We start from the raw sequence: 26,302 nt of genomic DNA, 5'->3' as shown, positions 1-26,302 counted from the left end.
TCCCAATTCAGGATCCAGAACAATCAATTGCACACTGCTCTGGTTCAAGAGAATTTAGTTTTATTGGGAGATTCCATTGTAAGGGGAAAATGTAACTTTTTTTTTTTTTTTTTTTGTAACAAGGATAGGTGGACTAGAACCAGGGATGTCTACTAGTAGCAACAGTTGATAATATCACAAACAGATTGTCATATTTTAAGTGGAGGATAAAGAGAGCATTATTATTCATGTGAGGGCTAATGATATTAGATGCACATGAACTGACAATTTGTTGGATAAATATAAGATCATGCTGAAAAAATGCCACAAGTTAAGTAAGGATGTTTGTGTGTCTGTAATTTTGCCTAGGCATGACAGGAGAGATTATATGCTGTGAAAGCCTTATGGATTAACCTCAAGACTTTAGGGACTCTGCGAGACTTTGAGGAGAAATTTTTATCAGCATGTGGCTTGTAGGTAGAAGGATTCTATTTTCTAGAGACAGAATATATTTGAACAGTGGTTTTTTCAAATATATTCTGTGCAAGGATTTTTGCCAATATCATTGAGATACCCTAAGGGTTTAGGGCAACTTCTACTTAGGGAGGTAGGAGTAATATAGTTATGTGTTGATCTGATGATATTGGTCAAAGTAATGCTTGCACACATCTCAAAACTCCTTGTTTTTCACCGTAACAGCTGATATTGGCAAGGTATGGCAAGAGTAGCAGTGTTTCAAATGAAAGGGAAACTAATGCTAGGAAACAAGATTAAATAACTTCAAATGGTGTCAGGTAAATTATACGAAAACACTTCATCTCTACTGTGTGTACAGTAATTTGAGGAGTATTGTCATAAAATGAGAAATAAAGGATGATGAGTTTCACTATGATATGTGTAACATATTTAGGAAGAATAGACAAGATGGAAGGGGTGGGGGCATGCCTCTTATTAACTTCTTCATGCTTCTTATTAAATTAACTCCAGATTTTGGATAGATTTGACCTGTAGCTTGACATCTGCTTTTTGCATTTCTTTATCAGGAAACCAGTTTCTATTCCCAACCAACATGAATAAAATATTGCTAGAGTTTTGACCCTATTTTATTCACAGACCCATCAGTTCTGATGGTTCTCTGAATAAAAAGGAGGGCAAAATTTCCGAGTGTTATGTCAGCATATGCAGGCAATTTGTTGAGCATCTAGATGAGAGAAACATGTAGAAGGCTTTGGAGTTAATAATAAGTAATACAAATTACACTGCGTTGAAAAAGTAATAATTTACTTTTTTTTTATTTAAAATTTTATTTTTTCATTAATTTTTTAAAATTTTATTTTAATTTATATTTACTTTAACAATTTTGTTATTGTTATTTACTTCTTGAATTGTTCTTTAGGTATATTTTATTTGATGTCACTTATCCTATTGTCCAATTGTTTTATTTGATGTCACTTATCCAATTGTACGTTTAAATAAATACATATAACGACTTAGATTACAAATGTAATATAATTAATAACATAACATAATTAATTAATAAATTAATAGAATCATGACTCAGACCAGAGCAGCAAAGCAAAAGGCTCAAGCTAATGGAAGTGCTGTGGCTCAGAGCAGAACTGAGGGGGGCAGTTGTCCTCTGACTCACAGCCTTATAAAATGCACTGTTTGCTTGATGTTTGCAGAGCAATCGGGTACGGGACATGATACTGCCAAGGGGGATGTCTTTGTGTGTGCGCGATGCAAGGAGTGTATCGATATCAGGCAACAACTCAGTGTTCTTGTGGGCCTATATGAGAGCTTGAAGGACAGGGTGGATGCCCTCGAAGAAACTAAATTGAGGGGCCCATCAAGCTCTCAGCTGCCCACATCAACGCCAGAGCTTGCACTTGGGCATCGCGTGACACAGAGACAACCCCTAAGGCAGAATGTGCTGGTCCCGAAGGAACTAGTAGTTGTTGGTGACTCTATTGTCAGGGAAACGGGGAACATGCTTTGTAAAAAAGATAGGTGGAACAGGACCAGGGTATGTCTGCCAGGGGCAAAGGTTGATGACGTTGTAGAGCGAATATCATCTTTTAAGGGCACAAAAGGTGATATAGTTGTACACGTTGGCACTAATAATATTAAGAGTAGGAGACCGGCAGAATTACTTAACAAGTACAGGTCACTGTTGAACAAAAGCCGAGAATTAGGGTTGAATTTGAAAGTGTCTGCAATTCTGCCCAGACACGATAGGAGGGAGTACATGATGAGAGCCTTGTCGATCAATTCGGCCCTGGAAAGATTGTGCAAGGCTCAAGGGGTAGAATTTTTTTCAGCCTGGACTGTACTTGTTAACAGGAGAGATTGCTTCTACAGGGATGGGATACACTTAAATAGAAAGGGTGCAAGAATATTTGCTGATGCTATCGAGGCAGTGTTAGGTGGGTCGGAAAACTGCTAGCTTGGGGGGAGACAAAGACCAATAGATTGACAGTAGCCACTGGCAGAGGTGAAAGAGATTCTTGCACTGCTTCTATTAGAATGAGCAGAAGCCAGAAAAACAAGATGCATGGTATTTCAGAGACTGCTGGGAGCCATTGCGGTACAAGTAAACACATGGGTTGTGTTAGGGTAGCTAAGAATAGAAAGAGATGCAGGTATACTTGCGTGTATACCAATGCTAGGAGTTTACTAAATAAATTTGATGAATTTGAGGTATTGCTCAAAACATCGAAGGCAGATATTGTTGGGATATCAGAGACGTGGTGTCACACAGATATAAGGGATGCAGAACTGCAATTTGGGGAGTACAACGTCTACAGAAAGGATAGACAGGATAGGAAGGGGGGAGGGGTTATGCTATTAGTTAAGAAACACATAAAAACCAAGGAAGTGAAGCCAGTCGACATCGCTGGACAGTGCAGTGTGGAGTCAGTTTGGTGTGACATAAGCATTGGGAGATCAAAATTGAGAGTAGGAGTGTGCTATAGGCCTAATGACTCTGATGAATATAATAAGGAACTGTACAGGGAAATAGAGTGGGCCAGTAAATCAGAGTGTCTTATAATGGGAGATTTTAATTTCCCAGATATTGACTGGAATTTGGGGGCTGGTTACTCACACACTAGCAGGGCTTTTGTGGATTTATTGGATGATTGTTTTATACCTCAGCATGTTCGGGAGGCAACTAGAGGGAGTAATACTCTTGATTTGATTATCAGCAGTGATTCTTCATGCATTAAGAATCTGCAGATAAATGAACCACTAGGTGGCAGTGATCACAGTGTGCTGAAGTGGGATTTACTCAAAGAGGTAACTACCATTAGGAGTAAAGGGAAGGGTTATTGCTTCCGTAAAGGCAACTACGATGGACTGAGACAGTATTTAAATTCTATACAGTGGGACCAACTGATGATGTTACCAACAGCAAATTCAAAATGGGAAGCATTCAAAGAACTTATCTTGGAAGCTACTAGGCTTTACATACCAACTAAGAAATATTGTTCAAGGTTTAGGCCAAAATGGATGTCAGATGAACTAATGAGGCATATGGCAGAGAAGAAAAATGCATGGGATACATACAAATTAACACATGACACAGAAGCCTATGATAGATACAAGTTGATATGCAACCAAGTTACAAAGGAGGTTAGGCAGGCGAAGGCAGATTACGAGAAATCCTTGGCAAGGGATGCAAAGAAAAACAGCAAAGAGTTCTTTACTTATGTAAACTCTAGAAGGAAGGGGATGAATCAGATTTGTCCACTTGATATTGATGGGTCAAGTGTTGATGATCCTGCTCAGGTAGCCAACAAACTAAATGAATATTTTGCATCGACATTCACACATGAGGAGTTATTCAGCGAGGGGAATGCCAGAGGTGTATTCAACTCTAGCAGTAAGCTACAGAATCTTGAAATAAGTGGGAGTAAAGTGGAGGAGAAACTGTTGAAGATAAACACAAGAAAGGCACCCGGGGTGGATGGGATCTATCCAGTTATATTAAAGGAGGCAGCAAAGGAAGTAAGCAAACCCTTAGCCATAATTATGAGAGCTTCCTTGGACTCAGGGGAGGTACCCATAGACTGGAAAAGTGCAAATGTGACCCCAATTCACAAAGGAGGATCAAAGGCTGACACAAGTAATTATAGACCTGTGAGCTTAACTTCTGTTCCAGGAAAATTAATGGAGGCACTGCAGGAAGCACTGCAGGATCATTTAGACAAGATTTCAGTTATAGCTCAGACACAGCATGGTTTTGTTAAGGGGAAGTCTTGCCTGACCAACTTGATTGGATACTATGATGCAGTCACAAAAGAACTGGATGTAGGGAATAACTTTGATATTATATACTTGGATCTTAGAAAGGCTTTTGATACTGTTGCACATGGAAGACTGCTACACAAATTGGAGCAGTGTAACATTGGAGGCAAATTGCTGCTATGGATAAAGGGGTGGTTGAGGGGGAGAAGACAGAGTGGTAATCAATGGACACTGCTCATCGTGGACTGATGTTATTAGTGGAGTCCCTCAGGGCTCAGTGTTGGGTCCATTATTGTTTTCTGTATTTATAAATGATATTGATGATGGTATATCGGGCTTAATGTCCAAGTTTGCAGACGATACAAAGGTTGGCAGGGTTGTCAAGGACACTACGGACACTATGCTGCTGCAACAGGATCTGGAAAGGTTGAGCAGATGGGCTGAGAGGTGGCAAATGAAGTTTAACATTGACAAAAGTAAAGTACTACACATGGGAAACAGCAACACCAGAGCAACGTATCAACTCTGTGGTACTACACTGACAGTGTTAGAGAATAAAAGGGACTTAGGGGTGGTTGTGCAGGCAGATATGAAGTTCTCTGAGCAGTGCAGACGGGCTACAAGAGTAGCTCATGGAGTATTGTCAATGATATACAGGAATTTTTCCAGCAGGGATAAGGAGGTGATTATTCCATTGTATAAGGCGATGGTCAGGCCACACCTAGAGTACTGTATACAGGTCTGGAGGCCTCATTTCAAGAAGGATGTAGAGCTGCTGGAACGAGTACAGAGAAGGGCAACAAGATTAGTGAATGGAACGAAGGGGTGCTCTTATGAAGAAAGGCTTAAGTTTTGCAAATTACAGTGTCTGGAGACTAGGCACCAGCGAGGTGATCTGATAGAGGTGTATAAAGCCTTGAATGGTTTAAGCATGCTCAATGCTGATGGGATTCTTCCTCTAGTCAGAAAAATCACCTGAGAGGGCATAAATTCAAATTGAGGAAAGACAGATGTAGGATAGACGTGCGGAAATTTGCCTTTAGCCAGCGGGTGGTTGGTTGGTGGAACAGACTTCCATCCCTTGTGGTGGAGGTTGATAGCCTAAATAAGTTTAAGGCTCAGCTGGACAGGTATTTTGAACGAACAGAGGGGTGAAGTGGAAGTGGGCTTTTTTTTTTTTTTTTGGCTGATGCTGCATAAGCTTGCTTTCTTGCATCAAATGCCTCTACTAATGCTAATGCTAATCCTTTCCTTCACGTATGTGGCTTTGTGAAGTGACTGTTACTTCTCACTACTTTGGGCAAAGAGAAAGAGAGAGAGAGAGAAAGGAGCGAGATTTCATATGAATGGCTCTAAAAACATGCTTTGCATACTTGCTTTAAAATGAATTCCAGAAAAAAAAGAATTTAAGAAGTAAAGCCAACCATTCTGTATTATGTTTCTCAAGTGATATGATGACACCTGGATTATAGAATAATATAAAAGCAGGCTGCAATCCACACTATCCTTCAGTCATTCTGAGGATGAAAATATGTAATTATTTCCAAAACTAGTGCCTATATAATGTCTTGGAATAATTGTCAAATTTCCAGAAGGCTTTTCCAACAGTATGGTGGTGTCATCCACACTATCAATGTTTCTGCCTCCATCAGTTGAAATCTATGCTTGGAAATTGAATGAATTTTAATAGACATTAGTCACGCTGATTGACAAATTCAACCTCACAAGATTTCTTTCCATGAGGAGTTTTTAGGCACAATCCCCATTTGCAGGAGTTAATCAAAAGCATCACTAAGGCTATGAGTAACATTCCTGAGAACTAAATGTCGTACAGTACACATCAGTTCAGTGTGTGTACATTGTACATATGTTAAAATGTTTATAACATTCTTATTTTTGAATATTTTTCTCCAGTTTTTTCCCTTATAAATATTACTGTGATTATGCTAAATATAAGAAATCATATTGTAATTTTAATAGATTTTTTTAACTAGTCTGCAGCCTAATAATTGCACAGAACAGTTTTTGTACGGCAATATTTAGTTTATAATGAAGCCATGAATAGATATTTCTCTTCTTTTTTCCAAATTAATTTTGCTACCCTAAGAACTGTTGCCTTGATGCAGTGACTTCCAGCTTAAGCTGATCCTGGCTCATGTTATAAACTTCTAAAATTTTAGTTTAGAAATACACCAAACCATGCGGCTACCTCTGTTATGAAAATCAAGTTGTGCTTTTAAATTAACCAATGCCATTGTGAATATATTTTATTTTTCTAATGTATGTACTACTATTTACCATAAAAATATTTCAACAAGAAATTTCTACTCATGAGCATATTATAAGCTCTGAAAGTTAGGTATGAAAGCCACGTGCCCACATTCTGCTGCAAAACAAAATATGCCTGCTGACAGGTTGAAGAGCCCACAGGGAAAAAAAATAATAATAAGAAACACATGCTAGTTAAAGTACATCTCAAAGTTATGCTGAAAAATACCACAGGCTATTAATTTTTGTTCTTAATAAATAGGTAATAACGTTCCACAAACACATTTTGTAAATTAAAATGTTTTATCTTCTTTTTTTTGTCAGTAAACTTTTTTTTTTTTTTTCTCATAATAAAAAATAAATTTCTATCTGATATGTTTTTTAAAATGTCATATGTTGAATTTTAGCCAGAAAGAGCCATTGAAGTGTACGAGCAAGCTTTGAAGAAAAATCCTCGGGATAGCATGTTGGCAAGAAAAATAGGTCAAGCCCTTGTGAAAACTCACCATTATGATAAGGTGTATCTAAATTAAGTTACATTATTATATTTTTTGAAATATTTATGGTAATTACATTTAATTGAATAAATTCATTTAAATTAAAATTGTACATTGGCAATTTTATGAATACCTTTTATCATCATGCAGTTACAATACTATTAATAGCAGACCTTAGGGACTCCTTAAAAAATACTCTTTAAAAAGGACTCCTTAAAAAATCAAAAGTAGCAGACCTTATTAAAAATGATGGTCTGCATATTTGTAGGCTATTGTAGTTGAATGGGAATCTGAGTTTAATGAATTGAAATATATCATGCATCTTATCAGTGCACATGCATTGAAGAGTAATAAGTCACACAGAATAGAGGTGAAATGTGCAATGGAGATAAAACTATTAAAAGTTTTGAAAACGCTGTAAAAACTGTATATGTTTTTTTATGTAATTAGGCTGGAGAGAGAGGGAGGTTCAAATATATGAAATATACCAAGAAAGCAAGAGGTGTGATATTAAACTTAGCAGAAGGTTATTTTATTTCATAATTTTCTGAAATGTGTATTTATTTTTTATTTTTTTAACTGATTTTCAGTGAGTTGCATATCACATATGTAATATAACTGATATTGCATTGTTGTGAAATTTGTGAATTCTGGCTAGAGACCAATGTTGACTTCTTAGTAATATTTGTTTGCATCTGAAATTAATGTTGTTTTCATGTAATGCTGAAGTAACATTAGTACTGCATAATACAAGAACACTTGTATTATGCAGTACTAATGTGTATACAGTAATGTCAGGAGTGTTGTCAATAAAATGAATCAGAATAGTGATGATGTGGTGTAGAATATGCTTCCCCCTGATAATTTTCCTAATGTGCTGCTACAAATAGTAATCACCTAGATTATTTTAAAATTTTGTCCTGTATGGTGAGTCCACCCCCAACTTGCTCCAATCAATAAGGGGGAAATTGAAATCACCCATCCTGTATGAAATCATCCTGTATTTCTGAATACCAAGTTTCTGTTAGCCATATTATGTTAGCATTAGTTATCCTCCCCAGGAGTTCAGACTCATTCATTTTATTGACAACACTCATAAGACTGACAGCAGAGGAACCCTTAAGATGGTGTTCTGAGTTGAATGATAAGGTGAGAAGTTGCAGTTGTAAAGGCAAAGGCATGGGTTTTAATTTCAGAAAAAGCAACTCTGATAATCTGAAATGCTACATGACCTCTCTTAATTCGACGGATGGAAAATATAGGGAGACTGTGGAATTCCTTTAAAGAAGTAGTTACTATCCCATTAAGAAAATATAACACAAGGTGGATGTGGGTGGTGCATGCCAAGATGGATCAACATGGAGCTGACCAGTTTAATAGAATAGAAAAAGATGCATGAATGAGTTACAGAGTGATGAAAAGTACCAAAGCCTACAACAGATATAAGTAATAGTACAGTACTACTGGATAAGTTAATCCATGGTATGATGTATAATGTAAGTTAATGTATAGTACCACACACAATAGCCAAAAAAATACTAGCCTTTATTCAGTATCAGATCAGACTCCCTTTGTTTCGAATTACAGAATTATCACAAATGTGCTGCGTCATGGATTCTGTAAGGTGTTTTAGTGCATTTTGATATAATTGTAACCACTCTTTTGGAAAGTATCATGCAGCTGTGACAAAGTTGAAGGAAGAGGACTTCATTGCCAAATAGTTCTCTCTCTCCAGCATATCCTGCACTTTTTGAATAGGATTGAGATCAGGTGAATGTGGGGACCAGGGAAGGTGGTGGAAATCCATGTCATGTTCTCTGAACTATTCTTGCACAATTCTGGCACAATGTGCTGTTGCATTGTCATCCATAAAATGGCCATCACCTTTTGGATAAAATTGTAACATTGCAGGGTGCAGTAGGTCCGATACAAAACTCAGGTACTTCTTGGATGACATTTTACCCTCCACCAATATCAGCAGACCCAGTCTATGCCAACAAAACATTCCCCATATCGTAATACCATCTCCAGCTGCTTGGGTTGTATTTTTGAAGGCAAGCAGGGTCTATCGCTTCATGAGTTTCTTTCCACACTCTCTGCCTATCATCAGTGCAGAACAAAGTGTATCATTATTTGTCTGACCACATGGCTTTCTTCCATTGGTCCACAGTCCAATCATGATGTTCTCGGCACCACTCTCAATGGATTTTTCTGTTTTTCTCCGCAACAGGTGGCTTCCAAATAGGCTGGCAACTGCCAATACCCAATTTCTTCAATTCATTGTGCATGGTATTTGGGTTGAAATAAGGTTCTGGGTGTGGGTGAATGGTCAGAGGACCAAGAGTAAAGATTTTTTCCCAATGGGATCAAAGCATTAGAGCATACATAGGAGAAATGCATTGCAGTGGCTGGGGATTATAACAAAAAATAAAAAGGGAATCATAATGGTATGGCTTTCCTATAAGTGTTAGAATAGAAAATTTTTAAACCATTCTCATACAAACGAGAATTTTGTATAAACTGAGTTTGTATTAATGAGATTCTACTGTATTACAGATACTATCATATGATTACTCATATCTGTAATACACACACTAGCCAAAAAAATACATCATCATGATTGACTATGTTTGTATTAAGACAATCACTGACAGAAGAAAGGCAAAATTAGTGCAAATAGATGCAAAGAAAACTGTGATGTTGGGTGATGAAATGTTGCCCATTGAGTATAAAGACTGCACAGACTGTTCGACTGCAGTAATCTGAAGCCAAAATGAGGGGAAATGTGATCTATCAAACTTTGAAAAAAGGCCTTATTGTGGGTGCACATTTAGCAGGAGCCATAATTCAAGAAATGAAAGACATAACTGGTTTCTCAAAAGAATCCATCTCAAAGGATTTTAATAACTGGAAAACAAGCAGTTCTTCCACCATCTCAAAGGCATAAATGCGGCAGAAAAACAATACTTCAGGAGCAAAGCCATCATACTCTAAGGAGGACTGTATGGAAAAATAGGACATCCAGTGTGCAGCAAATAACATCTGAATTCAACCAAGCCCAGAACCTTATTTCAACCCAAATACCATGCACAATGAATTGAAGAAATTGGGTATTGGCAGTACTGACTACCTTGGAGTAGGAGGCTTATCTGTTCCCATGAATGTTATCCTTTAGCTTGGAGAACAAATAAAAGTCAATATGGGAGGTGTGACTGGGTGCATTGTCGTGAAGAAGCAAGATACCTTTTCACAGTTTTCCACTCCACATCACAATTTTCCACACCATTTAGTATGCACCAGTGACTGGTGCCCTTTTCCAGTTAGTCAATCATGATGATGCCTTCTACATTGCAAAAGACTGATACTATCACCTTGCCAGATGGTAGAGCAACATGGATGCATCCACATAAGATTTTGTTTTTTTGCATATGGGGTCAAAGTGATGAACCCATGGTTCATCCATTGTAACAGTCTTGGACCAGAAATTTTGTAGATCCTCACAAAAAATGTTCAAATTGGTGATGCACATTCTTTTGCAACATGCCTTTTGCTCATCTGCCAACATTTGTGGGACCCACTGAGCACTGCCTTTTTCATCTATAAAGATTTCGTGAGGCTTGAATCAACACTGCTGACTGAAATGCCTACAAACTCAGCTATACACCTAACAGTCATTCATCTGTCTTGCATCACTAGGTCATGCACACTGTTAGTATTAGCATTAGTAGAGGCATATGATGCAAGAAAGCAAGCTTATGCAGCATCAGCGGAAAAAAAAAAAAAAACACGGCTTCCGCTTCACCCATCCATTCGTTCCAAGTACCTGTCCGGTTCAGCCTTAAATTTATTTAGGCTATTAACTTCCACAACAAAGGATGGAAGTCTGTTCCACCAACCAACCACCCGCTGGCTAAAGGCAAACTTCCGCACATCAATCCTACACCTGTCTTTTCTCATTTTGAATTTTTTCCCTCTCAAATGATTATTCTGAGCAAGAGGAAGAATTCCATCAGCATTGAGCATGCTCAAACCATTCAAGGCATTATACACCTCAATCAGATCACCTTGCAGGTGCCTAGTCTCCAGACACTGTAATTTGCAAAACTTAAGCCTTTCTTCGTAAGAGCAACCCTTTGTTCCATTCACCTAATCTTATTCCCTTCTCTGTACTCATTTCAACAGTTCTACATCCTTCTTAAAATGAGGCCTCCAGACCTGTATACAGTACTCAAGGTGTGGCTTGACCATTGCCTTATATAAGGGGATAATCACCTCCTTATCCCTGCAAGAAAAATTCCTGTATATCATTGACAAGACACTATGAGCAGTGCAGACGGTCTGCACTGCTCAGAAAACTTCATATCTGCCTGCACAATTACCCCCAGATCCTTTTCGTTCTCTACCACTGTCAGTGTTGTACCAGAGTTGATACATCACTCTGGGGTTGCTGCTTCCCATATGTAGTACTTTAGCATTAGCATTAGCATTAGTAGAGGCATTTGATGCAAGAAAGCAAGCTTATGCAGCATCAGCCAAAAAAAAAAAAAAAAAAAACCACTTCCACTTCACCCCTCTGTTTGTTCAAAATACCTGTCCAGCTGAGCCTTAAACTTATTTAGGCTATCAACTTCCACGACAAGGGATGGAAGTCTGTTCCACCAACCAACCACCTGCTGGCTAAAGGCAAATTTCCGCACGTCTATCCTACATCTGTCTTTCCTCAATTTGAATTTATGCCCTCTCAGGTGATTATTCTGAGCGAGAGGAAGAATCCCATCAGCATTGAGCATGCTCAAACCATTCAAGGCTTTATACACCTCTATCAGATCACCTCGCTGGTGCCTAGTCTACAGACACTGTAATTTGCAAAACTTAAGCCTTTCTTCGTAAGAGCACCCCTTTGTTCCATTCACTAATCTTGTTGCCCTTCTCTGTACTCGTTCCAGCAGCTCTACATCCTTCTTGAAATGAGGCCTCCAGACCTGTATACAGTACTCTAGGTGTGGCTTGACCATTGCCTTATACAAGGGAATAATCACCTCCTTATCCTTGCTAGAAAAATTCCTATATATCATTGACAATACACCATGAGCTACTCTTGCAGCCCGTCTGCACTGCTCAGAGAACTTCATATCTGCCTGCACAACCACCCCCAGGTCCCTTTCATTCTCTACCACTGTCAGTGTAGTACCACAGAGTTGATACGTTGCTCTGGGGTTGCTGTTTCTCATGTGTAGTACTTTACATCTGTCAATGTTAAACTTCATTTGCCCCCCCCACTCTCAGCCCATCTGCTCAACCTTTCCAGATCCTGTTGCAGCAGCATAGTGTCAGTAGTGTCCTTGACAACCCTGCCTACCTTTGTATCGTCTGCAAACTTCGACATTAAGCTTGATATACCATCATCAATATCATTTATGAATACAGAAAACAATAATGGACCCAACACTGAGCCCTGAGGGACTCCACTAATAACATTAGTCCATGACGAGCAGTGTCCATTGATTACCACTGTCTGTCTTCTCCCCCTCAGCCACCCCTTTATCCACAGCAGCAATTTGCCTCCAATGTCACACTGCTCCAATTTGTGCAGCAGTCTTCCATGTGCAACAGTATCAAAAGCCTTTCTAAGATCCAAGTATATAATATCAAAGTTATTCCCTGCATCCAGTTCCTTTGTGACTGCATCATAGTATCCAATCAGATTGTTCAGGCAAGACTTCCCCTTAACAAAACCATGCTGTGTCCGAGCTATAACTGAAGTCTTGTCTAAATGATCCTGCAGTGCTTCTTTAACTAGTGCCTCCATTACTTTTTCTTGGAACAGAAGTTAAACTCACAGGTCTATAATTACTTGTGTCAGCCTTTGATCCTCCTTTGTGAATTGGGGTCACATTTGCACATCTCCAGTCTGTGGGTACCTCCCCTGAGTCCAAGGAAGCTCTCATAATTATGGCTAAGGGTTTGCTTACTTCCTCTGCTGCCTCCTTTAATATAACTGGATAGATCCTATCCGCCTCGGGTGCCTTTCTTGTGTTTATCTTCAACAATTTCTCCTCCACTTTACTCTCAGTTATTACAAGATTCTCTAACTTACTGCTAGAGTTGAATACACCTCTGGCTTTCCCCTCGCTAAATAACTCCTCATGTGTGAGGAGTTATTTAGCGAGGGGAAAGCCAGATGAATGTCGATGCAAAATATTCATTTAGTTTGTTAGCTACCTGAGCAGGATCATCAACAGTTGACCCATCAATATCAAGTGGACCAATCTGATTCATCCCCTTCCTTCTAGAGTTTACATAAGTAAAGAACTCTTTGCTGTTTTTCTTTGCATCCCTTGCCAAAGATTTCTCGTAATCTGCCTTCTCCTGCCTAACCTCCTTTGTAACTTGGTTACAGATCAACTTGTATCTATCATAGGCTTCTGTGTCATGTGTTAATTTGTATGTATCCCATGCATGTTTCTTCTCTGCCATATGCCTCATCAGTTCATCTGACAGTTTACATTACATTTGTCAATGTTAAACTTCATTTGCCACCTCTCAGCCCATCTGCTGAACTTTTCTAGATCCTGTTGCAGCAGCATACTGTCATTAGTGTCCTTAACAACCCTGCTAACCTTCGTATCGTCTGCAAACTTGGACATTAAGCTCGATATATCATCATCAATATCATTTATAAATACAGAAAACAACAATGGACCCAATACTAAACCCTGAGGGACTCCACTAATAACATTAGTCCACAATGAGCAGTGTCCATTGATTACCACTCTCTGTCTTCTCCTACTCAACCATCCCTTTATCCCTAGCAGCAATTTGCCTCCAATGCACACTGCTCCAATTTGTGCAGCAGTCTTCCATGTGCAACAGTATCAAAAGCCTTTCTAAGATCCAAATATATGATATCAAAGTTATTCCATAATCATATTCACAAAACTTAGTTAATTTTCCCATCAGAAATAAATACTGTCATTTTATATGGTCATTACAGAGTTAAAAGCATTTACAGTACAATTTGGTACAGTTGTCCTATTATTGCCCCACCACCAGCATGCATGTGACCACCCAGTACTGCATTTCCCAAAAGATAGCCCTGACTTTTTAATTTATTTTTATGTAGAGCCAATTTATGGTAGCTACAGTATAAATACACTGTGAAAAACACCAGTTGTAAGTCAGTTGCAATTGTTGTGCTGTGTTCAATGAGTTTGTTTTTTTAATGAATTTTTTATGCCATTTTTAAAAAGATGCGAGATGATATATTTTTGGAGCTTCTGTCTTTAAATTAATTTAAAATCTATTTATGTTACATCCCATCTAGCATTTATAGCGACAAGCATAAATAGAGAGAATTAAGCTTGGATATTAAACTGACAATTATAGAAGAGATCGATAGGAGAGAATAAAGTAAAATGGATACTACAAAAGAATATGATATCCATTTGCCTTCTTTGTCTACAATACCAAAAAGCCAAAAAAAGACTAAGTGCATGATGCTAGAACTGATAAAAAAAAACAATGAAATTTGTGGTGCAAAACATGAAGAGCTTGAAACAATTTTTGAGTGGTACTAACAAATGTGTGTATCTAATTTTCTAGTATCAGGTCCAATTTTGTGAGAAAGAGCTGGTTATTTAACTCAACAACCTTGAATTAATGAATTCAAATGCAGCAGTGGCTGGTTTCAAAGATTTAAGAACAGGAATAACTTAGTTTCACAAAATGTCAGAAGAAAGTCTGTATCAGTCAACAATGGAAAGGTAATAGACTGGTTGTGTTCGTTATAGTCCATTCTTGAAAAATATAAGGCAAAGGATATTTTTAATTTTGACAGCACAGGTATATTTATAATTTGCTGCCTCCAAAACACCTTGCTGTTCAAGATGTCTTGATATATTGGAAAATTAAGTAAATAAAGAATCACTCATCTGTTATGTTTCAATGTAGATGGCGTTAACAAAACTGCATCCACTTCTGGTTGGAAAAATTTCCCAGCCATGATGTTTTAAAGTAGTTAACCAAATTCTATGTGATTGCGAGGCCAATTGAAGTGCTTGGCTCACAGTTATCATTTTTCAGGCTTAGTTATTGAGAGTGGACAGAAGAACGGCTTCAGAAAAAGAAAGTTTGATGAGTCTAGACAATCTGTTGTGGTATTTAAGTTGATGAAGTCAGAAAGATTCAGTAGTTTACATAAATCATCGTCATTTTCTTAGTCATTCTCAGACATTTAAAAACTGAACCATGGTTCTATGTACTATATCATGAGCTGAAGTTATGGAAACAAGAATTTTCAAAATGTTAGTGCAGTCTGCAAACAAAAATAATTTTGGATTCATCAGGATAAAGTGTATGTAGCTGCTGCTGAATTTTTTCTAAATACTTATGGTCTCATTCTGAGCCTTCAAAAAACTACTGATCTGTCATTTATTTTGGCTATGTACCCTCGGTGACCTAATGCTATTCTAATATCAAGTAGCATGTTTTTGCATTTTCAAGCAATACTAATCTTTACTTGAATTTATAACTGTAATTATAATCATTATAAACACAAAGTAAACACAATCAGGTTGTTATAAGAACCATGATGATAATAAATAATTATAAAAAAATAATGAATATTGAAAATTTCCACGTCCACCTTCTACTTGAATACATACACAGGCTTTTTTCATCGTATTTGATGGCACATTTTGTTATATTTGAATATGTGTGTTCACAATTTCATTCTGTATATTGACTTTCAGTTTTTCCAGTGTTTTGAGATTATTTTTATACATTTTGCCTTTCAACATGCCTCACAATTCCAGCAATGTAAAATCTGGGGATCTTGAGGGCCGGCCACAAATTTTCAGAAATAAGAAACACATTCACACAGGAAATATGTCATAATGGGTTCATCATGAACAAACCAGTATGGACAAGTTGTGTAAGTGTAACCTAACGACCACTGCTGTTACACTTACGCAAATTGTTATACGGTGTTGTCAACTGACGTGTTTTGGAAGAATTATGCATTACTAAATTGAGAGAAATTAGCCCTTTCCATTTTGGATTATGCAAATTTTGAATAATAAGTCAATAAAAGAATTATTACCAACTTAAGAATTAACACAATATACTGTATTGAATGCACATAAAATTTTAATGCATTTATGTTTCAAGAATTATAATGAAAATTCTAACAGCTATTCTGATAATGAGAATTTGCATTATAATTCTAGAGATGTCAGTGCATTAAATTTTGTGTGTATCCAATGTATTGTGTATAATTTTAATTCTTTAGTTAGTTACCATTTATTACATTTATTGTGATTTTTTTTTTTTTTTTTTGGCTGATGCTGCATAAGCTCATACACTTGCTTTCTTGCATCACATGCCACTACTACTACTGCTACTACATAATATTGTTAAGAATCTATATCAAAAGAATTATCAGTTATGGTAGTCTAGTAATTATTAATTATACTAAATTTTATTTCTGTTGCTTTCAGGCTGTTACATATTATAAAGCAGCCATCAAAACTGGAGGCCAAGTTGTTTTAAGGTAATGTTTGAAATATTAATGGTTAATATCCAGTAAATTTATTTTGGTCTAATCGTTTCACTTACAGTAGCTAAAAAATAGTTGATGAAGTAGAATTAGAATTTCTGTAGATTAGTGTTTAGATTTTATTAGGTTTTTTTTTTTTTTTTTGTGCTTTAATAAATGAGCTGAAGTGCCAAATGAAGTGATTGCTTAACGTTTAAACTATATATGAAAGTTCCAAAAAAATTATAGCTTATTATTTTGTTTTGTGTCTAATTACTTTATAAAAAAGCAAATGACATGAATAGTCATCCCATTAACCCCTGTGAAACAACTAATATGAGCTGCCATCACAAACATACAGAGTTTGAAAGAGATATGATAATCAGATATTCTATCAGTTGCTTGTCTGCACACTGACAAGCACATCTATTTAAATGTTCCCACAAGGCCACAAAAATTGTAAGACAGAGATTGTCAGATTTTGAGAAGAGCAATTACAGCTTATCAACAGACATATATTGCAAATGCCCACAGGTGTGACAATAAGTAGCCCTAGCTTTCATGGTTATGCTGTTACACCTAAACCATACTTTGCACTACAGTTGCTGTTATTGCTTAGGTCTGCTGCAAAGTTCAGTGGTCCTCAGATTTAGAACAGTGGACACAGATTCTGTCAAATGATAATTCAAATTACACAGTGTTCTGAATCTTGATGTTGAATGTGTAGAATGTTAAGAGAATGCTGCCTACCACCATGTGTTTTCCCAGCAATGAAGTTTGGAGGAGGCAGTGTGTTGTGGTGTAGGGTTGATTTTTGTGGTTCATGTTTGATCAATTGGTTGTGACTGAAACTGTCACCTATTGTCTATTTGAAGAATTATGCTCTGACAACACTATGGCAATATTACATAAGTTTCTCTTGTGGCTTCCAGCACAATGAAGCTTTATTCCATAAAGCACAGCTTGTATCCATTTGGTTTTCAGCGAACAAAGTGGTTGAAAGGATTTATCAACACACTGTCCTAACCTTAACCTTATCAAACATCTTTGAGTTTAACTGAAATTTCGGTTTAGAGCAAGCCCAGTTTATCCCCTTTCCACAATGCAGCTAGTGTTAGCTTTGTAGGAAGGATGATGCAACGTTCCTGAAGCCTGTCACCAAAAACTTGTGGAAAATATGCCTCTGCCTCGAAGGACAATGAATGCTTTAAGGCCAAAGGTGGACCCACACATTGTTGATGTTAAGTGAGTTTTGTTAATATAGTGTATATGACTAAGGGCTTTTGCCGTTAGCTACATAACTACTACATAACTACATAACTACTAAATATACCAATAAGCCAAAACATTATGACCAGAAAATCATTATGCAAATCGAAGCAACTGCAGGTGAACTGCGGCACATGTGCAGGTCGGGACAAGGTATAAAAAACACCTGATACTGAGCTTCGTTAAACAGTGATACTCTTGTTCTTCAGATGGGAAAGGCAGCAGACTTAAGCGAGTTTGACAAAGGCCAGATTGTAATGGCCAGACGACTGGGTCAGAGCATATCCGAAATGGCACGACTGGTGGGATGCTCACAGTCACTGTGGTTAGTACCTACTGAAAGTGGTCTGAGGAGGGGGAACTCATGAACCACCAGCAAGGTGTTGGACGACCATGACACATCAATGCTCGAGGTGAGAGAAGGCTCTCCCGAATGGTACGTGGCAACAGAAGGCGACTGTGATGCAACTCGCCAGTAATTGGAATGCTAGTGATGGGAGTAATGTGTCACAACACACAGTACATCGAACCCTGCTGAAAATGGGGCTGCATAGCGCAGGCCACTTCAAGTGCCCATGCTAACCATAGTTCACCGGCGACAGAGCCTACAATGGGCACGCGAGCATTGAAACTGGACCTTGAGTGATTGGAAGAAGGTCGTCTGGTGTGATGAATCATGTTTCCTGTTGCACCATGTGGATGGCTGGGTATGCGTGCATCATTTACCTGGGGAAGTGCTTGCACCTGGATGCACCATGGGATGAAAACAAGCCGATGGCAGTGGTGTCATGCTTTGGGTGATGTTTCTCTGGGATACCCTGGGTCCAGTCATCCATGTGCTGGTCACTCTGACATCTACCCCTTACCTAAACATTATTGCTGACCAGGTACACCCTTTCATGGCAATGGTTCCCTGGTGGTTCCGTCTTTCAGCAGGATAATGCACCATGCCACACTGCCCGGATTGTTTGAGACTGGTTCATGGAACATAAGGAGGTGATTATTCCATTGTATAAGGCGATGGTCAGGCCACACCTAGAGTACTGTATACAGGTCTGGAGGCCTCATTTCAAGAAGGATGTAGAGCTGCTGGAACGAGTACAGAGAAGGGCAACAAGATTAGTGAATGGAACAAAGGGATGCTCTTACGAAGAAAGGCTTAAGTTTTGCAAATTACAGTGTCTGGAGACTAGGCACCAGCGAGGTGATCTGATAGAGGTGTATAAAGCCTTGAATGGTTTAAGCATGCTCAGTGCTGATGGGATTCTTCCTCTAGCTCAGAATAATCACCGGAGAGGGCATAAATTCAAATTGAGGAAAGACAGATGTAGGATAGACGTGCGGAAATTTGCCTTTAGCCAGCAGGTGGTTGGTTGGTGGAACAGACTTCCATCCCTTGTGGTGGAGGTTGATAGCCTAAATAAGTTTAAGGCTCAGCTGGACAGGTATTTTGAACGAACAGAGGGGTGAAGTGGAAGTGTTTTTTTTTTTTTTTTTTTTTTTTTTGGCTGATGCTGCATAAGCTTGCTTTCTTGCATCAAATGCCTCTACTAATGCTAATGCTAACATGAAGAAGACTTCCAGGTATTGCTCTCGTCTCCAAATTCCTCAGACATCAATCCTATCAAGCATGTGTGGTTTGTGTTGGAACAGCCTCTGATCTGTGGCTCCTCAACCACGGAACTTACAGGAATTAAATGATCTGCTTGTTACGTGTTGGTACCAGATACCACAAGACACATTTAGAAATCTTGTAGCATCCATGCCTTGCCGGTACGAGCTGTTTTGGCTGCACGTGGAGGACCAGCATCATATTAGATAGGTGGTCATAATGTTTTGGCTCATCGGTGTATATTTAATGATAATATTCATTGTGAAATTACTAGTTATAAACTTTAACCTTTGTGGTCATGCTAGAGTACAATGGCAGACAAAAAAACTGCATCACTTGTGAATTTTGCAGAAATGTTCGAAATGCATTTGTTAGATGGGATATATATATATCTCTGTGAATGAAATCCAATAAAAAGATTCCATCTGATTCCTAATTGTCATAAATATCTTCCCAAAGAGTAAAATGCATAATTAATGGAAATATGAGAAATCATGCAAATAGCAATCATGACAACCAAACATACATTTTATTGCATTTATGTGTACAAACTGAAATGACAAGTTAAAATAATAGTATTATATACTGTAAATCAGCAAAATAAGTCCTCAATATTTTGTTTTTCTCCTCGATCTGCAATTACAGCCTTGCAACAATCTGGCATAGAGTTAATCAACTTCTTGATATATGATTGCCCAATTTCATGGTACTGCACCCTTACAATGTTGTCCTGCAGCTGAATCTTACTTGTTGGCTTCTTCTGAGCAATTTTAGACAACATTATGTACCAGCAGTTTTCAATAGGGTTCAAATCTAGACTGTTGCGAGGTAAGACTTCACCTTAAGGGAGAAAAACGAGGGAAAACATTGGTGTAAATATTTTTTAAGCCTTGTGAGACAAGAAGACAAACTCATCATTAAATCTAAATAGCATACAACTTACCAATTTTGCTGTGTGGCAAGGTGCTGAGTCCTGTTAAAAAATGCAGTTTTGGTGTCTGTATGGTGATCACTAATAATGGGTTTCAGGCACTCGTCCTTGATAGCAGTGTAGGTTTCTGCATTCACCATTCCGTTAATAAACTTAATTTGCCCCACCCCATTGCTTGTTATGCATCCTCAGACCATCTGATCGGCAGCGAACTTTACAGTTGTTGTTATGCAGTCAGAAGGGTATGCCTCCGATTTTTGTCTTCTGACATATCACTTCCTATCCGAACCATGCAGGTTAAATTTCGATTCGTCAGAAAAGATGATGGTGTCCCAATGCCCTTTTGTCCATGAAACATGCGTTTTAGTCGCTTGTTCCTCATTTATTGGGGCGCCTCCGTAGCCAGGTGGACAGGAGAAGCAGTGCGTAGCACACGCTTCTTGATTAGACCGGAGTTGGAGCCCGTGACCACCAAATACGGAGGATGTGGAAAGGTCAGGTAATGACCACCGCATATCCCCGGAGCAATATGGCCTTAGTTGCTAATGCTCCTAAAAACCAAATAACAACAACCTCATTTATTGGATCAACAAAGGCTTCTTCTTGGGCTGATAGGCATGCTGACCACATTCCAGAAGCCATCTTTGCATAGTTTGTGCACTTGTTTCAATGCTAGAGGCCATCTTAAAGTTCAGTTTTAGATCAGGAGGACTAGCATGATGATTACGAAGGCAAATCCATTTCAAATATTAACCTTGGGAAGGTGTAGTCTCTCTCTCTTATGGCCTGATCCATGTCTTCTCTTCACATTACCGTTTCATGCTTTAATTTCAGCACCCGGGATACTGTTGATTGGTGGAAGCCTATTTTATCAGTGATAGCATGCAAAGCCCTTCCTGGGACAGAGCAACAGCTACACTTTTTTTTTTCTTGGTGCAAACTGAACATATGGATCCATGCTTACACCTCCACAAAACAAAATACTAATGAGCATCCTTCCATGAAAAATGTAAAATGAGATTTTACATTTGTATTGCTTCCATGTAAAACGAGATTTTACAAACGTAACATAATTAATTAATACATAACTTGATATGGAAGTTATATAACGGAATACAATTTTAGGGCTATAATTTTGTACTGAAATTGAAATTTTATTGAAATTGAATCGAAATCATGACAGACCAGAGCAGCAAAGCAAAAGGCTCAAGCTAATGGGAGTGCTGTGAGGAAATCAGGCGACAACTCAGCATTGTTATGGGCCTATATGAGAGCTTGAAGGACAGGGTGGATGCCCTCGAAGGATCTAAATTGAGGGACCCATCAAGCTCTCAGCTGACCACATCAACGCCAGAGCTTGCACTTGATCAACACGCAACACAGCGGCAACCCCCAAGGCAGAATGCGCTGGTACCACAGGAACTAATAGTTGTTGGTGACTCTATCGTCAGGAAAATGGGGAACATGGTATGTAAAAAGGATAGGTGGAACAGGACCAGGGTATCTCTGCCAGGGGCAAAGGTTGATGACATTGTAGAGCGAATATCATCTTTTCAGGGCACAAAAGGTGATGATATTGTTGTACACATTGGCACAAGTGATATTAAGAGTAGGAGACTGGTGGAATTACTTAACAAGTACAGGTCACTGTTGAAAAAAAGCCATGAGTTAGGGTTGAATTTGAAAATGTCTGCAATTCTGCGCAGACACGATAGGAGGAAATATGATGAGAGCCTTGTCGATCAATTTGTGCATGGCTCAAGGGGTAGAATTTTTTTCAGCCTGGTCTCTACTTGTTAACAGGAGAGATTGCTTCTACAGGGATGGGATACACTTAAATAGAACGGGTGCAAGAATATTTGCAGATGCTATCGAGGCAGTGTTAGGTGGGTCGGAAAACTGCTAGCTTGGAGGAATACAAGGGCTAATAGATTAACACTAGCCACTGGCAGAGGTGAAAGTGATTCTTGCATTGCTTCTATTGGAATGAGCTGCAGCCTGGAAAACAAGATGCAGGGTATTTCAGAGACTGCTGGGAGTCATTGCGGTACAAGTAAACACATGGGTTATGTTAGGATAGCTAAGAATAGGAACAGGTGCATGTATACTTGCGTATACACCAATGCTAGGAGTTTGGTAAATAAATTTGATGAATTTGAGGTATTGCTCAAAACATCAAAGGCAGATATTGTTGGGATATCAGAGACGTGGTGTCACACCGATATAAGGAATGCAGAACTGAAATTTGGGGAGTACAATGTATACAGGAAGGATAGACAGGATAGGAAGGGAGGAGGGGTTATGCTATTAGTTAAGAAACACACAAAATCCAAGGAAGTGAAGCAAGCCGACATTGCTGGACAGTGAGGTGTCCAGTCAGTTTGGTGTGACATAAGCCTTGGGAGATCAAAATTGAGAGTAGAAGTGTGTTATAGGCCTAATGACTCTGATGAGTATAATAAGAAACTGTACAGGGAAATAGAGTGGGGCAGTAAATCAGAGAGTCTTATAATGGAGGATTTTAATTTCCCAGATATTGACTGGAATTTGTGGGTTGGTCACTCGCACACTAGCAAAGCTTTTGTGGATTTATTGGATGATTGTTTTCTACATCAGCATGTTCAGGAGGCAACTAGAGTAATACTCTTGATCTGATTATCAGTAGTGATTCTTTATGCATTAAGAATCTGCAGATCAAGGAACCACTAGGTGGCAGTGATCGCAGTGTGCTGAGGTGGGATTTACTCAAAGTGGTAACTACCATCAGGGGTAAAGGAAAGGGTTTTTGCTTTGATAAAGGCAACTACGGTGGTCTGAGACAGTATTTAAATTCTATATGGTGGGACCAACTGATGATGTTATCAACAGCAAATTCACAATGAGAAGCATTCAAAGAACTTATCTTGGAAGCTACTAGGCTTTACATACCAACTAAGAAATATTGTTCAAGGTTTAGGCCTAAATGGATGTCAGATGAACTAATGAGACATATGGCAGAGAAGACAAATGCATGGGATACATATAAATTAATGGGTGACACGGAAACCTATGGTCTGTAACCAAGTCACAAAGGAGGTTAGGCAGGCAAAGGCAGATTATTGAGAAATCTTTGGCAAAGGATGCAAAGAAAAACAGCAAAGAGTTCTTTACCTATGTAAACTCTAGAAGGAAAGGGATGAATCAGATTGGTCCACTGGATATTGATGGTTCAACAGTTGAGGATCCCGCTCAGGTGGCTAACAAACTAAACGAGTATTTTGCATCTACATTCACGCATGAGGAGTTATTCAGGAAGGGGAATGCCAGAGGTGAATTAAACTCTGGCAGTGAGCTAGATGATTTTGTAATAACTGAAAAGAAAGTGAAGGAGAAATTGTTGAAGATAAACACAAAAAAGGCACCCAGAGTGGACGGGATCTATCCAGTTTAAAGGAGGCAGCAAAGGAAGTAACCAAACCCTTAGCCATAATTATGAGAGCTTCTTTTTACTCATGGGAGGTACCCATGATGTGCAAATGTAACCCCAATTCACAAAGGAGAATCAAAGGGCGACACAAGTAATTATAGACCTGTTAGTTTAACTTCTGTTCCAGGAAAATTAATAGAGGCACTGGTTAAAGAAGCACTGCAGGATCATCTAGACAAGACTTCAGTTATAACTCGGACACAGCATGGTTTTGTTAAGGGAAAGTCTTACGTGACCAATTTGATTGGATACTATGATGTGGTCACAAAGGAACTGGATGCAGGGAATAAGTTGGATATTTGCATCTTAGAAAGGCTTTTGATACTGTTGCACATGGAAGACTGCTGAACAAATTGGAACCATGTGGCATTGGAGGCAAGTTGCTGCTATGGATAAAGGGGATGGTTGAATGGGAGAAGACAGAGTGGTAATCAATGGACACTGCTTTTTTTGGACTAATGTTATTAGTCCACTATAAGCAACCAACACTGAATGGACCATTGTTGTTTTCTGTATTTATAAATGATATTGATGATGGTATATCAAGCTTAATGTCCAAGTTTGCAGACGTTATGATGGTTGGCAGGGTTTTTAAGGACACTAATGATGGTACGCTGCTGCAACAGGATCTAGAAAAGTTGAGCATTTGGGCTGAGAGGTGGAAAATGAAGTTTAACATTGACAAATGTAAAGTATTACATATGGGAAGCAGTTACCCCAGAGTAAAGTATCAACTCTGTGGTACTACACTGACAGTGGTAGAGAACGAAAAGGATCTGGGAGTAATTGTGCAGGCAGATATGAAGTTTTTTGAGCAGTGCAGATGGTCTGCAAGAGTAGCTCATGGTGTCTTGTGAATGATATACAGGAATTTTTCTAGCAGGGATAAGGAGATGATTGTCCCCTTGTATAAAGTAATGGTCAGGCCACACCTTGAGTACTGTGTACATGTCTGGAGGTCTCATTTTAAGAAGGATGTAGAGCTGTTCGAACGAGTACAGAGAAGGGCAACAAGATTAGTGAATGGAATAAAGGGTTGCTCTTATGAAGAAAGGCTTAGGTTTTGCAAATTGCAGTGTATGGAGACTAGGCACCTGCAAGGTGATCTGATTGAGGTGTATAAAGCCTTGAATGGTTTGAGCATGCTCAATGCTGATCGGATTTTTCCTCTTGCTTAGAATCACCTGAGAGGGCATAAATTCAAATTGAGGAAAGACAGATGTAGGATAGATGTGCGGAAGTTTGCCTTTAGCCAGCAGGTGGTTGGTGGAACAGACTCCCATCCTTTGTTGTGGAAGTTGATAGCCTAAATAAATTTAAGGCTGAGCTGGACAGGTATTTGGATCAAACGGAGGGTTGAAATGGGAGCGGGTTTTTTTTTTTTTTTTTTTTTTGGCTGATGCTGCATAAGCTTGCTTTCTTGCATCATATGCCTCTACTAATGCTAACGCTAATAAGATAAAAAACCAAGCCATTTTTCTTAGATAATAAGTAAAATTTATTTAACATGTTCAAATATAATATACATATGATATAAAACCAACAACTTAAAATGCTTTTCTTAACTTAAATAAATAAACTTTTTCAATACATTTTCTTCTCTTTTAGAGCACAGATTATGATCTCACCTACAGAAGCTGACATACATAAAGAGATTAACTAAATTTTAATAAACTGAATAATTCTACACTAGAATATCTATTGTCTACAACTTGACCAACAGTCAAAAGCTGTTATGGATGCCAGTTATCTTTTCTGTGCTTCTTCCTTAACAAAACTTTAAACTACAGCTAATGTCTCAGTTCAAGATATGGACAAAACATTTCTGAAAGTGCATGTAGCTTGTAATATGCATTTTTATTTGTATGAACCTTATATGTATCTTCTGGCAAAATAAAAAAAAAATAATAAAAGTTCCTTTTTTAACAGATTGGAACTCACTTAGAATACTTGAAAAAAATACATTCACGCGCGCAGTTCCGAGAAGCTTAAACCATTACTTGATGGGAAAAAAAATCACTTTGGCACTAAAACTAATATGGAATACCATAGACTACTACTTATTTCACAATCAGCATTTTATCTTTTCTTTTACTCTCAAGATCTAATCCTTCTAAAGATCTTTCTCTATCATTGTCAGTTATTTAAAATACTATATTGCTGGTATTCTAGCTTGCTTCTAAATTAATCACCTCTAGCACACTATTTCTGGTTGATAAATTAACATAGATAAAAACTATTTCAGGCAGCTGAAATAGTGTTACATGGAGTCAGTTCACAGAAAATTTTAACAAAATACATAGAGAAAGCTTAATTGAAATTATCCAGATATGTACAATATTTAATTATGATTCTTCAGATATTTATGTTTAATTACTTCAGTTATCTGTCTAAATCACTAAATTTATACCATAAACTATTGTAACTCTTGTTTTGGCTCAGTTCATAACTCATATATGGCTATATATACAGTGTGCCTATGGAAGTGCATAGATAA

The 26,302-nt window shown here is 38.2% G+C and overlaps 1 protein-coding gene across 2 annotated transcripts in view; it reads left to right on the top strand.

The window, feature by feature from the left end:
* LOC150075219 (tetratricopeptide repeat protein 21B-like) overlaps positions 1 to 26,302 on the top strand; it is a 272,286-nt gene that overhangs the window by 126,284 nt on the left and 119,700 nt on the right. For both annotated transcript variants that reach the window (XM_090389257.1, XM_090389256.1), the window contains exons 20-21: positions 6,903 to 7,013; positions 16,490 to 16,542. In XM_090389257.1, the coding sequence (XP_090245383.1) occupies positions 6,903 to 7,013; positions 16,490 to 16,542 (164 nt within the window). The remainder of the gene's footprint in view (positions 1 to 6,902; positions 7,014 to 16,489; positions 16,543 to 26,302) is intronic.

Source organism: Mastigoproctus giganteus, chromosome 14, assembly GCF_048544385.1.
Source record: "Mastigoproctus giganteus isolate SK-2022 chromosome 14, ASM4854438v1, whole genome shotgun sequence".
In the NCBI taxonomy this organism is placed as follows: domain Eukaryota; kingdom Metazoa; phylum Arthropoda; class Arachnida; order Uropygi; family Thelyphonidae; genus Mastigoproctus; species Mastigoproctus giganteus.
This window is presented reverse-complemented; position numbering and strand designations above follow the sequence as displayed.